The sequence below is a fragment of the Lycorma delicatula genome, chromosome 7 (assembly GCF_047948215.1).
Source record: "Lycorma delicatula isolate Av1 chromosome 7, ASM4794821v1, whole genome shotgun sequence".
Taxonomy (NCBI): domain Eukaryota; kingdom Metazoa; phylum Arthropoda; class Insecta; order Hemiptera; family Fulgoridae; genus Lycorma; species Lycorma delicatula.
The window spans coordinates 58,368,132-58,387,611 of NC_134461.1; the positions used below are offsets into that span (position 1 = coordinate 58,368,132).

Consider the following 19,480-nt stretch of genomic DNA (forward strand, 5'->3'; position numbering starts at 1 on the left):
AAACCTTTTTTGAGGTGGAGAAACCCCATTTACAGGTGTCAAAGCAGTGTTGGATTCAATTGCAGGTTCCACAAGCTGTTATAAAAATTGCGTATGTATTCCTGCGCACTACTGACTAAACCTCCACTTGTGGCGACCCCACCTCCTTTGAAACCGCTAATAAAGCATTACTTCAGGATGGGGGTAAGTGCACACACGTACACATTTGGTCTCCACAAGTAAACATCATCCATACCACTATACACACACACACGAGTGCACACACACACACACACACACACACACACACACACACACACACACACACACACACACACACTGCAAACCACAAACACCTAAAAGGAGGAAACATTCAGAAAAATATCACATGTGTGTGGTACGTCTTAGTACCACACACATTTATATATTCATACAATCAAGTCAACACAAGACAAGCACACAACAATCATGAAGACATGGCCACAAGACATAACTTATCCACCAAAACAAACTCAACAGTTAATGAAATTTCCACAATCTCACCCAGAGTACACAAACACTCACCTGCCATCTAACACACACAATCCAACTAATACAAACGTAAAGAAATGTGTTTTTTGACTCCAAATTTTGTGTTTTACATCAGATTTCTTAAAAACTATGAGTTACAGTTCTGGAACCTGTTATATTTTATTTCCCAGCCCAAATTACTTAAGAAACCATCAACTTTAGTCCTTAATTTAGGTCCCAAATATGGTTTCTTTTTACTAGAAGAGTTGAGGTTTGGACGAAATTGTTTGTTAGCCGTAACTCGAAAACAAAGCGTTTCCAGACCTATGTTTATATGAACTTTGTTTATTATTTTCACCAGTAGAACATGTCCTGAAAGTTTCTCTGTTTATTTTTGGGACGCTGTATATTGTAATGATGTTTTGGGCTCAAATACGGGGGTCCCAAAAAGTTTGATGAGGGGGAACTTCTGCAGCATTACTTTATTAAAAAAATATTTAATTTGTCTCATATTGCAGCAGCTTGCTGTTTTTATCTTTAACAAGGTTGTACTCAATGTATATATGATTAAGATACACTTGAAATAAATGCAGCATGGTTTGAAACTACGTACTTCAAGATATGCAAATATTTTGTTAAGATTTATAAAAGAAAATATTTACTTGTTTTTGAAGAGTGGAGTGATCTTTGTACTTTGTACATAGTACATAGTACCAAATAATTTTGTAAATCCAGATTTTAAAATTGAAGAAATTTTGCCATTAATTAACAACAGTTTAAAGTCTGGGTGTGAAATAATATTAAATAATAGTTACAGTTGCTCACTGTATGCATACAGTGTGGGAAGTTGTAATTAGTAGACATGTTTTAAAGTCAGAGCAGAGATATTCTATATAAATACTCATGAACAAGTACCTCAAACTTTGTTCTTTGTGTATATGGGGGCAAAAGAGGATGTAAACATTTTACAGCAGTTGGTGCAGTGTAAACCAGTATTTATGAAACTCTAGAGATGGATAAATTGAAATATTACTGAAACGGCAACAGTTGCATGCAATGTAGTAAATATTGTAACAAAAATGGTATAACAGGTTTAGTTTGTTGCAAGAGTAAAATTTTTAGAGAAGATCTTTTTGATTTTATTAGTAATATTTTATGAATATGTACTTTGTCTTTCTGATTGATAATTTGTCCTTACTTTTGTTGATTATGATGTAGTTATTATTATTTTTTGTTTCATATTAATTTTGATAATTATAAACTTGTTATTTATTGTGTTTTGCATTATTTTTATTAATTTTGTATTATTACATATTTAAGAACTTAACATTACTTCTGTATTTGTGATTTATTTTTTTTATTTTCTGTAATTTATATTTTTGCTAGTTATTTATGAATTTACTGTGACATAATTCATTATTTTGACTAATCATGAAGTTATTGTTAATTTTTTCTTTTACTGTTTGTTTTATAGGCTGAATATCACCTTTATTATTTTATTATATTTTGTTACTTATAAAAAGGTTGGGTTCTACAGCTCTTATGGTCAAGAGATCAGTAATATTATGTACATCTGTTAATTATATGTCTTATGTACATCTGTTAATTATATGTCTTATGTTCATCTGTATATACTACTCATTCCCCTAAATGACTTACAGATTCTCTAACAAGCATCCATTCCTAATCTTACAGAGAAAGTGAAGTGTGAGTTGTTTTTTGTTGCTTTCTTTATTGAGGGTGTTTGTACTGTTGTATGTCAATGAAGCCCAAGTCTACCGGAATGAAGGTGATATTCAGGCATACAAGACTACAATTTCATTACATAACTACATAGTGAATGCAGTCAATACCATTACCTTCATCAGGATTAATTATAATTACTTGTTTGCCTAGGCGTGTAGCATATTTCTTATCCATAAGAAAGACTTTAGAAGCAATTTTTATGACTTTATAGAAAGCAGAAAACTACTGTCTCCCTTCCTGTTATAAAGAACTCATATATGTACTATACGCAGTACACTAGTCAGTATGAAATGTACACAATGGGCTAAAAGTCAGTTTGCCCTGTATTCAAGTTTTTAAATCTGTAACATTCTGTAGCAGGTGAGTAGTTAAGATTTTGCAGTTGGTAGAGATCAGCTGATGAAATTATATATCGTTCAATTACAGTAGAAGAATCATTTATTATGTTAAAATTGTTGTATTATGTTATATATTAAGAATAATGGTGTTTAAATGCACAAGACAAATATAAGTTTCTTTGATTCAGTGGTGGAGAGAAAAAAATAAAAGTAGTATTGATATCCATGAAAAATTCCATATAAGGTTTTCTAATTCTCTTCTACCGACCCATCAACATTTATTTAAGTCTGACATAAAATTTAAAATACTGGAGGTGTTGTAAATGCTTCATCATAAGATAGGTCTTGAACTAGTTGCACTTTAGAAAACAAATAGCTTGTGAAGACAACCTTTTGTAAAGAGTTCTAGTTGTAAAGATCCTCCAACATAAACTAGAAAGGCAAAGGTTCTAACCTAAGATTTCCAACCTAACAAAGGTTAGGTCAGAAATACCAGTTCAGGTTAAAAAAAATTCCAAAGTAATTGGAGTTTAAGTGTTATTGACAAAATTTACATCATAAAGATGAGCAACAGAAAGGTAGAATTTTGTGAGACATTTCCTAATTGTTGTAAAGCAGGTCCTCATTTCTCTAGCATGGTAAATAGTCTCATGAAGCATGTTTCAAATTGAAAGTTCTTGTAAATTATCATAATTGTGTTATGAAAATTCTTGTGTGATTATGAAAGAATGAAATGTACGTGGATTGTATGTATGGTATCAGGACCTTGTTTTTTTGATAAAGTGAAATAGATCACTCGTGACTTGAAATGTTGTTATTCCTGAGCTATCAAACCGTTCTGTGTTTGACATTGCCCGTCTCTATGTTTGAGCACAAGATGGGGCACCTCAGTATGTTCTTTTTGAGACTACCCGCCTTGATCAAAATTCTCATGAATAGGTAGTAGGTAGGGCATTGAGAAACAACTGATTGTCTTCTACATTTATATGATTTAATATCTTGCAATTTGTAATTTCTTATTCTGGGTAATCATCGAAGGGATGGTATGTTCTTCATATCCAAATAAGCTGAACCACTCAAGTTCTTGATTGATAAAAATTTTATTTATTGATTAAATGCTGCGCCTTGAATGTGTATGACCAGAAGGACAACACTTTTAACATGTTTTTTGACATATGTTAAACATGTAATGATAAAAAACCCATTTTGTGATAGTAATTGGGAAAACTGACTTTTCCACTTGTAATTTGATCCATGCTAGATTTGTTGTTAATAGGTTACATTTTACAAAATGAAGTAAGTCCAAATAAAATTAGGCCCATATATTAAGAAATATATAACAGTTTCAGTTTATTAGAAATTCATAATCAGATGATAGGCTAATAGTAATTATCAATAATTGTTATTGTTCGTTATCATATAAGTAGAAATTAAATTGTAAGCTTTAAGAAAATACCCAGAAAGTTCAGCAAAAGTTCACCAAATGTCTTATATACTTTGGACATCTTATTTTTACAGTTTTCAATATTTTTGTTACTATATATTAAGATTTATTATTTTTTTTTTATTCCAAGCTTTTATGTTAAATTTTTTAGTTTTGATATTTTCAGTTTTTTAGTAGTTTCTTAAGCTTGTTGGATATTCAAAAGATTTGACCATGGGTGGTGTCAGGTGCTGGATTACTATACTATTAGATTAAGAAAATTGTATAGTAATTGTAATATAGATACAGATTTCTTTGAAATTACTTAATTGGTTTTGTTGCTTTTTTTTAGGTAATTTAACTGCTGCTATGGACCTGGAATTACTTGAAGAAAGAAAGATTAATTATATTCTTACTGTTGATTCATGCCCACTTCCTAGAGTAATTTTATCAGTGCCCAGTATACATAATATGTTTATACAAGGTAAGATAGATTTCATACTTATTAATTTAGTCAAATTAAATCAGCTCATGTTCATGTGTATGAACATATGTTTTTACGAGTATGTATATCTTTTTATTATACTGGTAAAATGTTATCTAAACACATGTTTATAAGCAAGGTGGCATATCCATAATGTTTGTAGGCAACCTGATACAAGACAAAGTAACTCCCAAAAAATCGCATATTCCTAGGAATATCCTGTTTCAAATTTACTAAGGAGAGTGATGGTTGAAGTGGTTTCATGTTGTAATATGAACATGCTATACGTATATATAATATTACTCTGAAAAAGCAACTCTTACTACCATCACTAATACCTTTGACTCTTTACATGAATCTCAGCCATTAGAAAGATCGTGACATAATTAAAACAACAAAGTTATATACCTCTTTGTATGGGAAATATTGGATTATATTTATACACACTGCCTTCACTCAGTGTGGAAGCAGTGCAATAAAAAATACCAAAATGAAAATTGGGAAGATAAAGTGGCAGGTTTTTTTTTAAGGAAAAAGATAAAGTTACAATAAAATGTGTTATTGGTAATGTTCTTAAAAAATTCAATTATGTGTTTTGTATTACTTACATTTATTTGTCACAGTATTGTGTTACTTGTACTATTAAATTATATACTTTGTCTTTTTTTAAATTAACTTTTACTTTTAACCGAAGTTATAATTAGGTGAAAGGTGTATTTACATTTATTGAGAATAATTAACAGTTAATTAATATTTTTATTATTACTGGTATCAGTATATTATTTGATTCTGCAGTGTTGAATTTTCTTCATTCTATCCCATTTATTAATAATTTGATTCATTTGTATAGATTACGCAAGTTTTACATTTTAGTTTAATGCAAGTAGAAAGTATTTAATTTCTATGAATTTTTTAAATTAATTATTCATATTTGCGTTGTTTTATTACTCCATATTAATCTGAACACTTTTTTGTCATTGAAGTTGGAATCAGTTGCATGTAAAATATCTAAAGACATAAAATGACTGATTAATTATTTGTATTAAAATTTGCTAAAGCTGTTATTGGTTTTGTAATGAAAGTTCTTTTAATGCTTCTTAGCTGTAAAGGTTTAAAAATCTGTTCTGTTATTAATAGATTTTATTGCATCGTTACTTGTTTAATTGTAATGTATTTTTGTATCTAATCAACTGGAGCTATTTTAAGTTATATTATAATGTTGTGAAATTGTTCTTGTATATTCTGTATGTAGTATTCTCGTCTGAATGTTTAGATCTATACTAGTTATAATTTTTTATCGTACATTAATTTTCTTATAACATTGATGTGCATTGCACATTCTTTCCCCTGTCATTTATTTTCTTTCCTGTTTTGAATTATGTGTGGAGGAAGCCTTTATAGGATCATATTGTACTAGTTTTGGAGAGTTTTATGAACGTTGTAGGAATCCTGAGTGAAAATTCCTGGTCAGGACAGTAAACTATCTTACTTAATCCATCCTGCTTGGAACGTTCCCTTTTTCTTAAATGAAACTTTATGTGTTCCCTTTTTCTTCATCCTCTCCTTATAAAGTTACCTGTCTCCTTAATTCAATCTGTGGTACCTTTTAGTAGCTGGAGTACCTGCTTCTTATGGGGTTTAGTGAGATAGCAATCCTCTGTATTTGTGGAACTAAGAACTGTATTTCCTATCCAGGGATACACAAAAAAGCCAAACTAATGGATGAGGTGCCTTGGATAAAGCCAGGTTTCCTTTTCATCATAAAATTAATCAAAATGATATATATCATGCTTATGTAAACAAAACATTGCTTATATAAGGTATGATCGAAGAATTCTGAGACTAAGCCTTGAAAAAAGAAATTTCTGTTTAAAATTTGCTTACCATTTCTGTTTGAAGTGGTCCACTTATGCAGTAATTCAGTTGTCAAAGAGGTTTTTCCACTAGTGGAATATTCAGAGAAACTCCTGTTATTTAAGCATGTTAAACACTTTCTGCAATTTCTTGTTTAGTGTCAAAATTGTGATTCTTCAGCTTTAGTTTTATTGTGGAGAAGAGGAAGAACTTGTCATGGTTCTAAATTGGGCTAGTTGTAGGACATGTAGAGCATTGATCATGTTTTTCTGGTAAAAAACTTACTCATTCTGTTTATAAGTTGTCAGGGCAGTAGAAGTTTTGTGATCATACTTTTACTTGGTTCTATAGCATAGTCCAGGAGGTCATTTGCACTGAATTTCCTCCCTCAGACATTTCTATAATGTTGCAGTTAAACAATGAATTGTCCAGTAATATTAGTCATAGCCAAACTATTGTTTCATTGCTGATGATTCTTGAGATGAAGTTTAGGTCAGGTGTGGAGAATTCTAAGGTTTAAATCCTAGTAAAGGCATACATGGATTTGAATACTAGATCGTGGATACTGGTATTCTCTCTGGTGATCGGGTTTTAATTAACCATACATTTCAGGATTGGTCGACCTGACACTGTTCAAGATTACACTTCATTTACATTAATTAATACATATCATTCTCTGAAGTAATACCTTTCGGTGGTTCTGGGGGCGCAACAGAAAAAGAAAAGGTGTGGTCACTTATATCTTGAAAGATTTTGATGTGCTCTTTCTGTTTGGAGGCCAGAAGTCTACGAACAAAAATTACAGTCGGTTAGACAATGTAGGCTTGAAACAAATATTAGGATTGCCTATAATATTTCAAATGACACATTTACAATGTCAGAAATTTCCTTTATGATGATTAGATGAGCTCATGCAGATGCAGCTTAATTTTATTCACATGTTCAGAAGTTATGCTTGTGGAGGATCATCATGTTCTTTTCTCATTCTCCAGTAATGTTTTGCTCCTCTTGCAGTGCATGTACACTCCAAACACTTTGTACGGCATTTGGTTCAGCATATGTGCCCATGCTACACTTTTTATTTATTTTTTTTTAGGACTAGTCTTATGATTTTTTTCATCACACGTTGTACATCCATAGATTAGATTAAGGTAGGAACAAAATAGTGACTAGTCCTTAGATTATGTCTCGACCTAATGTATTTTATACTGACCAAACGTGTCCTTCTAGCCTGTTAAATAAAACTACAGCAAACATTATTTAACGTAAGGAATCTTTGGGAAGTTATTTATTTACATGACATTATGAGTTATATGGCATCTATCTTCGTATTCTTTTACTTTTCAGGATGCTACTTCCCATGATTTTTCAAATGTTATGGAAATGTCCAGGTCAAGAATTCATATCCTTCTATCATGTACATACTCAGTTAACAAATAATTTAGTACAAATCATGTGTACAATATTTGGCATGATACTCAGTTTATTATTACATCCATTATTTTATTTATTTACACAGTTCGTACTACCTTATAATAAAGTGTATGCCCATACAGTTTAGCTTTGTTCTTTATCAATTGTGAAATATAGTCTTTAATTGAACGTCAGTGACAAAACTAAATTCAAATTTTACCTTAACTCTGGCATTTAAGATTACCACTTACTTAACTGATTGTTAGTGTTTCAAATATGCACAGAAGTAGCCCTATGTATCTCTGATTTTGGCAGCTTCTGTTTATGTTGTAATCTGGCTGTTCAAAGCTGATGAATACTTTTTGTTTTGGATGAACATGATTTATATGTAATATTGGTCAATTAAATTTTAGTTTTAAAAATAATTTATTAAATTTTTTAATTTTTTTCAGTTACAGATATTCCATGTGAGGATCTTTTGAGTCATTTTGAAGAAGCATATAAATTTATAGCAAATGGACAAGAAAATGGTGTTGTCCTTGTTCACTGGTTTGTAAATGTGATTACAGTATGTTAAGTTATTTGGGCTTGTTCAGTTGGAATACAATTCATAAAAATTTATTGGACTAATATGGGTTATTATTACTTTGTTAATAAAAAGTATCTGATGACTCTGCAGACTTAATGTCAAGCTTGTCATTGTAGTTTAATCACCAAAACTTTAAAATTATTAAATCATTTTATGGAGAAACACAAAGTGTAACATGGTCAGAATATCACAAATTTTTCATAAAGAAAGATAAAAAAAGTTAATAGGTCTTTATTTTCATATACTACTTTATTATGATAATATTACATCAGATAGAATTTTGGAAAACATGATAATCATATAAAAAGTTATTGATTTAATTGAGAAATATTAATGTCAGTGAGAAATGTTCTAAGTTTTTTTATGTATGAATTTGACAGTCTTATTTTAGCAATTGAAATAATTGCATATGGCGCTTCTTCAATTCACCTTAATTGCTACCTGAAAATAATTATGTACAGCAGGTTAAAGTATCATTTATTCACATAAATGAGAAATACTCCTGACACACTATTTTTGTGAGAAAAGAAATATGTTGGTTAAAATGTTTTTCCCTGTTAATAGTTCACACTTATCTTAATGTGACTATGAAATATTATAAGGAAAATTTTTTAGCAGTGTTAGAGATTTATATCCCACAAGGCAGAATTTGGCTCTTAATTATTTATTGTTTTGATTTTTTATTATGTACTATTCTGCAGCTCAGGTTCTTCCAGTCCACAATTTCTTGCAGTGATAACACTGTAAGAACGTAGCAAAACAGCATTAAAGTTATCTTAAAAATAGGGCTTGAAATATTAGGCTAAAAGTTTCATTAATCTGATTTTAAGTGTAAAATTCTTGTTAGCCAGTGATATTATAAAATATTAAATGAATCCCTCTACCACCTTTCATCTTATACAAGTAAAAGGTAAAATTAATTATGTGACTATTGAACTAAGAAATGCATTCTCCTTCAAACAGAGGTGTATTTGTTGATTGAGCATGTTTTGTATAATTTTTAATTATATTTTATTTATATAATAATTATTATATGTCTTTTAATAAATTTTTTTATGATTTACTAAAATAAATTCTGTTTTTGTTCTAGTTATTTTGGTATATCTCGAAGTGCCACTATTGTTATTGCTTATTTTATGAAAAAATACCAAATATCGTTTGATGAAGCATTTGAGCGGTAAATATATACATTAACATTTTTAAATATGTATTTGATATGATATTAACATTGATAAAAACTACACATATGTTTCCAAAGATTTTATTACATCTGCTTTTTATAGACAGCTACAGTCTGTAACAGTAGGCTGTGCATTATTGCACTGTATCATATTTAATTGGGGTATAAATGGATTATTTATTAAATCAGTATTATATGTCTGAATTTTTGTATATCTGTTTCATATTTTCCAGTTACAATGCACTAGTCAGTCATTGATAGTAGTGTAAGCATATGCTTTTGTTGGCCACGTTTATTTGTTTAATCTCGTAATTGGCCAACTTCATTTATGTAACTTGTTAAGTTGTTAATTCTTATGTAAGATATATGTTATGTGTCATCACAATGTCTTCATGTCACTGACAGTGTACACAATGTTAAATTGTGTTACATCAGCAAATGAGTGCACATGCTGCTACCATTTATTTGTTTAAACTCATTTCATCAATTCTATTCTTCATGCCAGTTGAATTCTATTGTTTATATATGTATATTCTATTTATATATATATATAATTAATATTTTTTTACAAATTAATACAAGAAAAGTTTTTTATCTTTTTCAAATCTGTAATATTTTGATTAAAGATCTTTGTTGACCTTACAGATGGTAGATATAAATATCTGTAATAAAGCTTTTAAGGTATCTTCATTAAATGAAATTCGTTGCTGTGGTTTGATTTCTAATTTATCTTATGTCATAATATCAGTGCTAACTAAACATTTTTATTATTCAGTTAAATAATTAAACATTCGCTAATTAAAAAACTTTCCCTAGTAGTTAAAAATTCTCCAAAATTTTCTTAATGCCAGAACTCTTTTTTAGGTGGATTTCATAATAAAGCTATCTATTGTAATGGGTACCATGATTTGACATATCTTCGCGTTTCACATCCCCCAGACGCCAAAACCACCATCAGCTCAAACGTTTATGCGTACATTTATATATATACATATACATATTTCACCTTGTGGACATGATAACTGCCGTAATTTTGCGCCATCACTTTAAAATTGTTCCTTAAAAATAACTCATCCCAAAATCTCGGTCGAGTTCGTTAATAGCCAAAATCTGACAATGGGGATGGAAATGGGGCTTAATCAAAAAAATAAAATATCGCTATAACTTTCTTATTAATTAAAATATCAAATTTGTTTAAAGTTCGTACTGTTCTTTGAATAAGGGCCTAAAACTTATGTAAGTAAATTTTTTTTATTTCACCGATTGGTCCAGGCAGAAAAAATGGGGTTTCAAAGACAAAAACGATCATACCTTCCTTAATAGCCAAAAGTATCAAATCTGTTTAAAGTGGTCATTAGTCCTTTAACCATTACCTAAAACTTTTGATATGACCAGCCGTTATGACAAGGGATGACCAAAATGTTGCTAGAATTGTGAGAAGATTGGGCTTGTCAGCTGCTAAACATGTGAAACTTTTTTCACATGCAGCCATTGTCATATTGAATAAATTTGAAGTTTTTTATAACTTTATAATGTAAATCTTTTTTATCCCCTTCTTAGCACTGTTGAAATCTACCTCCACCTTCAAACATGCCAAAAGGGATTTTTTTTTTGTTATATAGAAAATCACAGTATTTATTTTACTTTAAAAACAAATTATGTATTAAAATAGTAATGCTGTACGGTATGTCTGAGACAACACCATACTCTATGCTGGAAAGGTTTCTTCCAAACTGTTTTGCAATTTTTTTTTGTAATTGATGTTGAGGTACATAGATCTTAATTATTCCCTACAATGAGTTGTCAGAATATGGTAAGGTTGGGACTTAGTGGTGGCCATTACAATGAGCTGGTGATGCTCGTGAATTATGCCAATCCAATGGCCTGGAAGTTATTCATTTATAAAATCATGCACTCAAAAAGCAGAATGTGATGTAGCCCCATCTTTGTGAATCCAAGATGGACTTGGATACATGGATGGTATCGTGAAATGTTCCATAATATTCATTTATTAAAGTTGAGGTATTAACCATCTTTCTAACATTTACAAATTTATGGACTCCTAAAAAAATGTGGTATGTATCGCAATGTTATCATGGCCCATATCGTGCATGTCATGCGGTGGGTTCCTTTCCAACTTGTACACAACATGATTGTTCTCCTTAGGTTTGTATTCCAGCTCGTGAACTGCAATAAATTACACATTCATCAGAAAACAACATTATTGTGCAGGACATCGCATTTAGAAATCGTGCTAATGAAGTACAGCAGACTGCATCATATTGCTTCATTACTCCATGTGATAATTCATTCACAGAAGTTGATCAAAATAGTTTCACATTCAGATCTCTTCTAATAGGATTATGCATTACTATGTTCAGCTGCTTATTTATGAATAAATTTGATGGGTGACTGCCCAGTCGAATTGGTGATGGCGACACCAATTCTTTCTTTCTTTTTCTTTCAGTCATGTCTTCTTTCATTCTCCCTGCAGTCTATCTTTAACATTGCTGGAAACAAATGAATGTTTCTCTCAAGCATTGTTGCTTTACAAGGCGGATCTTTGTTAAAATGTTAATGAAATGGATTAATTATTTATGCCTTGTACATCATTGTTTGTGTATCCAAACACATGTCACCAACTGTCCTCAACCCTGTAACTGCTCCAGTCACATCAGCTACAGCTGCAACTCAAATAAGAGTGAGTGAATATCCTGAGTAAATGATCTTTAACTGCAGTAAGGAATTATTTCTTAATAACTGAATACTGTGCAGGTTTAAAAAAAATAGCAATATGTTAATTGCAGGTCTTGTACTTACTGTATATCTGTTTTTATAATCATTTATATAAAAAATATACTCATTTTTACCTGTTGAAAAATTAGCACATCATGCTTCTAGGCAGATCTTATAGAATTATTGAAAATTGTTTTTTCCATGTGCTAATATTTAGATATACACATATCTATGTATAAAATAGTCTATTTATTTATTTCATACTTCAGTTACTTCAGTGTTATGCACAATTACCGCTACCAACCAGGTCTTTTTTATAGTCATTTTTTTTTCATAAAACACAATCAGTTTACAAGGCAGTAGTCAAGCAGGTAATAAATTTAATTTATGTGGTATTACAAAATTACATGTAATGATTGGGACTGTTTATGTGAGAAAGTTAATTTGTTGGATGGTTAGTGATGATATTAATTTAAAATTATAAACTTTTACAATTACAAATCGAACCAGAGCTTGTAATAAAATATTTTTAATAAATTTGTTCAAAACTGTTTTCAGTTTTCTTTATTGATCATTTTCATTGACTAGTGTTGCTATTCTCACCCTGGTATCAGCTGGCTAAAAATCCTCCTCAGAAACTTAAAGTCAGCATTGCTTACCATCTCATAGACACAAAACAGCCATCTATCAATTTTGACAATAATCTTGATTTGCAAAAAAAAGAATGCATTGTTATATAGTAGAACATTGAAATAAATAAATACACATAAAATCAGACAAGATTGATGTTTTAATTGAACATACACAGTTCAGATGCAATACACTTGTTGAGCACATTGCAAACAATTGTGGCTGAATTAAAAAATCATGAGAAGTAAAATCAGCCGGTATGAGAATAGTAGCACTAGTAATTTGGTTTGATTTATTGTTTCAAAAATTTATATTTTAAAATTACTAGCAGAATTACTAGACTATTTAAGAAATGATTTTATGTTATGTATATCCACAGAAAGGGTAGGAATAAAAACTTAGTCTTTTATGTAGTCCCACAAAAAGTAATTGCAACGCATTAAGTGTGGACTTCTTAGTGGCCAGCATATCAGTGCATGTTTTTGCCAGTTGCACGGCTAACCCAACTTGAGGGCTGTTCATGTAGATAATTTTGAACCTCTCTGTACCAGTGAGGCAGAGCTCCATCTTGTATAAGAATGAAATTTTCAGTGTCTTTGAGTTAGGCACTGGCCATTCACTTTATATATCTACGTAAATTCCAATAGTTACGGTGTATTTGTGAAAAAAGAACATGATCTGTATACCTTTTTGCTGGAAATTGTTAAAACATGTTCAGTTAGGTGAAAATATATGTTGTACAGTTTTTCTAGGATTTATGTTTTTTTACGATTTTCTATTTGTATGTTGTATGTACAACTCTTTCCATTAATGTGAAATGTGTATACTCTTCACCAAAAATTAAATGATGAAAGAAACCATCTTTTCCATCAACACGTTTCTGCAGTCTCACACAATTTTTAAAAATATTATATCTCTTCACTTAATATTATATCTCAATATTAAATTATATCTCTTCATTTCGACGTCATTTTCAAGTATTTCTGCAAAATTTTCCACACAGTTGGTTGCGAAAATTTAATTCTAAGTTTTCTGATTTAGTTGATTTACCTGGTCTATGTTGTTACACAGTCTGAACACAGTTAAATTGTTCTTCTGTCACAGAAATTTTCCAGAACATTTCTTTATACACGTACACCCTGTGTTTTCTAATTGCATTTTTAGTCATACATGGATTGCCTTGTTGGTGGTTGTTTAATGTACTTAGTTCTTAAATGTCGTTGCACGATCGTAATGGAATTTCTTTTGGCCAAAGTAACAAAAGGCTTCCTCCACAGCAGTAGTGGTCATCTTACCAGACTGATATTGCAACACAATAATCAGTATCGATTGCTCTTAAGTTTTTATTGAATGCATTTGGTCTTAATTGAAATTTTCAGCAAAAAATTGTTAACACTAATTATATGTTTTAAGTTGTGGGAATTATTCTTTTTTTAATTTTAAAACAGCACATAAATGGCTTTATTTCTTTTATTCCATTTTTTATTTTATTAATAACGCATATAAATGAGTACATAGAATATTATAAAATAAAAATTAAAAATCTTTTGTTAATATCTTCTAATTCTATGTAAATATTTTTCACAATCTTACATCATTTCTGTATTATTCAATATCTGTAATCATTCAGTTCTCTATATTCTTGTTTTGGTTTGATGCTTGAAAGGGATTCTGCTTTTTTTTTATATTGAGAGAAAAAATAATTTGTTGCAAGTGTAATTTTTTTTTTTTGTTAATTTTATTGTATGAAATGAGTATTGTATGAAAATTATTATTGTTACATTTTTTCTTTTTTTGTTTTGTGTTGATTAAAAATAGTATGAAAAAAGAAACAACTACTTTGATTATTAATTTAAAAAAAAAATTATATATTGTATTTTTCATGAATTATTTTGAGTGTTTATAAAGAAGTAATATTTTCACTGCATTTATGATCTTTCTTATATTACTTTTAATTGTATTACAGGGTTTTTTAATATCATTATTAGAGGTGAGTGTAGATAACCTGTAGCAGTTTTTCATGGCTGTATTGTTGTAATACATGCATGATTGTATGCACATGTTCTTGCTCACAATGTGCATGCACTGTGCTGTCAATAAATATTGTATTCATAAATAAACTTAATTGTTGGTGTAAGGTTTTGATTGCATTTTTGATTTTGATTTTGATTTTGATTTTGATTTTGATTTTGGATTTTTAATAGATTCATTAAACAACATTTTTTGTAATATTAGTATAATATTTAATGACAAGATAAACACAGTTAGAGGTTTCATTGATCATCATTATCTTTTACAAGGGTTATTTTTTTTTCAAGGTCCGATCGGTCACGAAATTAAACCACAGTGAAAATAAAAAATTTTTTATTTGTAACAAGTACTTACATAGTTACGTTATTTCTCTACATAGTCGCCACTCTGATTTAGACATTTGTCGTAGCGTGGTACCAACTTTCCAATACCCTCGTCATAGAACGTAGCCGCCTATGTTTGCAGCTTGATGTCTATGCCAAAATGTTGTCCTCCTAGCCAGCGTTTCATGTGAGCAAAGAGGTGAAAATGGGATGGAGCCAAGTCCGGGCTGTATGGTGGGTGATCAAACATTTCCCAACAAAAATGCTGCAGGAGCTTCTTTGTTACAGCTGCAGTGTGCGGCCGAGCATTATCATGGAGGAAGACAATGCCTGATGACAACATTCCTCTCTGCTTATTCTGAATTGCCATTCATAGACGTTGAAGTCACACAGTATGATGATCGTGATGATGATCACATTCCATGAATGCCATAGAGAACCAAGAGAACTCCATAACTTCATTCCGGTCCCAGAACACAGCCATACACTTTCTGTTGGAGAAGGTTCGCTTGAACTTCTTTGGTTTACTGGAGAATGAGAATGCATCCACTGTTTGGATTGTTCTTTTGTTTCTTCAGTTTCAAAATGGACCCATGTCTCGTCCCCTGACAATTTTGTTCAAAAAATCTTCTCCTTCATTGTGGTAGTGCTGAAGAAACGTTAGGGAGGTGTCCATTCTCATTGTTTTGTGATGGTCGGACAGCATCTTGGGAACCCATCTCACACACAGTTTGCGGTACTGAAGTCTCTCACTCACAACGGTGTAGAGAGCTGACCTTGAAATTTCAGGAAACAAATCGCTCAATACAGAAATTGTGAACTGACAATTTTCTTAAATTGCCTCATCCACTGGCTCAACGAAATCATCGGTTGACACTCGCTTCATTCCCTGATCGCCTGCATCATGAACATCTGTACGTCCTGCTTTTAAGTTCCTGCACCATTGTTGCACTTTGCTGTCACTCATTGAAGTTTCACCATACTCATTACCTATATTGCCGATGAATTTCAGCTGCATTACACCCCTCAGCCTGAAGAAATCGAATTACCGCACACACTTCACACTTGGCAGAAGATGCTTTTGTTGTAGACATGTTTACGTGTTCAGAACTAAACGAAGTGATGCGGCGTGATTGAAGGCCATACTAGAGACACTGTGCAATATATATCTGCAAAGGTTCATCCGATTTTTGCGCAGGTTTTTATTTTGTGACCGATCGGACCTTGAAAAAAAATAACCCTCGTATTAACCTAAAAAATCTTTTAATAATTTCTTAAAAATAGATATCTATTGTCACTGGTTTATGTGCGCTGTCTTTAATATATGTACAGGATGATGTGTGTGTAGCTACTTATTTTATAAGTAAAGTAAATCTCATTTGAAAACTTAGAACATTTATTACCAATCTTATTAAAAAAAAAAAATTTCTTGGATTTTGAAATTAGATAACGATTAATCTTTTAAACAATTTCTTCAGTGCTGTCCACCATTTTTCCCTGAGTACTTGTCATTGAGCAGAGCTGTTCATCACGTTTTGTTGCATTTGTGATTGGTCCCTCTAATTTCTTTTGATCTAGCTCTTAAATTATATACGCTGAAATTTTACTCTTTAAAATATCTCATAAGAAATGTCACAGCATGGCAAATCAAAGGATCTTACAGGCCATTGTACATCACCATCTCTCAAACATTTCATGTGAGAAAATTATTACTTAATTTGATACTAATTTACAATATTAGAATTAGCAATAAATAAAAACAGTTAATATTTAATTGAATTGAACATAAAGTGGAGGACATGACAGCAGCACAAAATTACAACATCAATTTTCTGCCAACTCGGCTATTTGTTAACCGATTTTCAAAAATAAAATGTCATCTTGTTCAAAATAAAAGGATAAATTTGAGCAAATAACATACATTTTAATAAAACTTATGTTTATGGAGTTATAACGGATTGAAAAATAAATATGGCCGCTATATTGTAATTTGTAAAGGTATTCAAGTTCTAATTTTAAAACTTTACTTTAATATTTTACAAAATATTAATCTGATTCCTCTATCCAAACTTGAGGTATAAATTTTTATATAAAAATAAAATGGCGGACAGGGGGAGAATGAAATAGAAATTGCCATTTTTCCTAAGGATATATTTTGTCTAGTTTTACAAGTAAAATCCGAAAACTATAGCCAGCCCACCATTTTAGAAACATTCTGTATTTTCATATTATCATAATGTGTATGGTCTGTTACACTTTATATAAAAACTTACAATTTCGAATAGTACTTATTGGTTACTGCTCCTTTCCATACAATTTCTATGGTGACCACAGTTACAGTTTATTAAATGCTGAAAGTTGAAATATTCTGATTTCAGTTGTGTGCTCTCACTACTAGTAAAGTATTGAATGTTTCTTATCAGTTGGTTGCATATTGTGCTTTTTTATTTTATGAGTTTGAAACATTTTTTAAAACTGTTAATGAAAGGTTTTGTAAAGAAAATTTCTTTAGATATAATACAAAACCGTCTCCTTTTTTATTTTTTGTTTGGAGCCACTTGTGTTGCTCTGACATAGTCGCTGTGAAGTGTAATGTAACAGTTTACCACATTTTGATTGATTGCTTGCATTAAAGGAAATTATGCCGAATGAAACAATCAGTCAAATTCAAATTGGCATAGTGATTTTTTCTTTTAAATGGCAGTGTGGCTAAAACAGACAAATTATTCACATTTTTTAAATCTTTTAAACTAATAACTGTCTGCTTTTTATGTTGTTTTTTTCTTTTATTCTTTATTCTTGTTTGCCCATTATTTATTTTCTGTTTTAATATAATGTTAATATCTTGTAAACAACCCTTTGTTAGTAAATGTTTTTATTTACTTAATTAAAATTTTGGTTTTGTAGAAAAAGTTGATATGTCCTGTATGGATTATGAATATTTTTTTTATAGCTGTAATTTATCATTATTGTTTTTATTGGAGGTCCCTTTATTAACTTTTTACGGTTATTCAAACTTTATACATTGGTTTTTGTAAAATATTAAACAGATATTTTCCATTATTATTTTTATGACTAATAAAATTGTGTGTGAATTTATATTTATCATTGTTACGCATTTATTTTTTATATTCAGGCTTAATAATGCTAACCTATAACAATATAGGTTATTTGATTATTAAGAATTATATAGATATAGGTGCATAAGTTTTTAAATTCAATTCAATATGTTTGTGTTATTATTTTCATGTTTTCTAAATATTTTATTTTTTTAGAGATGTTTGCTTGAAGGGGAGATAAGATATAGTTGCCAGTTTGTGACTGTAGAAACTTAAAATATCTATGAGTTGGCTTTATCAGGGGGGTCCATCAGTCTGTATTAAAAAAAATGTATTTTGTTTATTACTCTCATCATTTAGATTCTTGAATAAATAATGAATGAGTATTACCATACCCTTACTTGGAATAATGTGCATTATTATACCTATCATCACTCTTTTTGTGTTTTGAGTATTTCATTGCTTAGGAGTGATTTGACCTAGAACTGGACAAGCATTGCTGATGTTGAGTTACATAGCCTGTTATAAAAAAAGGAAAAAGTATTGTTTTTTCTTTAATAAGAGGACTGAAAATCAGACCTCTTATTACCAATTCATCAGAGGTCTGATTTTCAGTCCTCTTATTACCAATTTAACAAATTCGTTTTATTTTTAACATACCTGTAAACAATATTACAAACCTTTTTTAACCAATAAAATTTAACTATAAATAACCATTAAAACATTATTAGGAAATTTATGAAAAATCAGATTTTGTTTAAAAAAAAGCAGTGATATTTGCTTTCCCTGTGAACAACTAAATCAACCCTCAAAAAGCACTGCAATTTCTTTTGTGAATTTCTAATATAGAGTAATGATAGAATATGATAGTAATGATATTTCTGAAGAAACAGAGATATTTCCCTGTATTCTGATAAATATATGACATGCAACAAAAGGTTGTATTGTGAGGAAGTTTTGGCTTCAGTAGTCATTGTATCCTGGATACTTTGAGTGAATGTAGTAAAAAGATCAATTTATTTTTTATGTAAAATTTGTCCAGACCATGTTATCTGTTCATGGACATTGGTGTTACAAATTTGGTATTGGAAAACTTACATGACTTAAGTTAAGAAACATTAAGGTGGATATTCTTAATATATAATGAAGTTATTTGATTTTTTCCAGTTTAGATTGTTGATATCT

At 30.3% G+C, this 19,480-nt stretch overlaps 1 protein-coding gene across 1 annotated transcript in view; it reads left to right on the forward strand.

Moving 5' to 3' along the window:
- The window catches only part of MKP-4 (dual specificity protein phosphatase MPK-4), a 39,011-nt gene that overhangs the window by 5,115 nt on the left and 14,416 nt on the right, over nucleotides 1–19,480 (forward strand). The window contains exons 2-4 of the mRNA XM_075371605.1: nucleotides 4,349–4,480; nucleotides 8,200–8,296; nucleotides 9,427–9,513. Coding sequence (XP_075227720.1) covers nucleotides 4,349–4,480; nucleotides 8,200–8,296; nucleotides 9,427–9,513 — 316 coding nt within the window. The remainder of the gene's footprint in view (nucleotides 1–4,348; nucleotides 4,481–8,199; nucleotides 8,297–9,426; nucleotides 9,514–19,480) is intronic.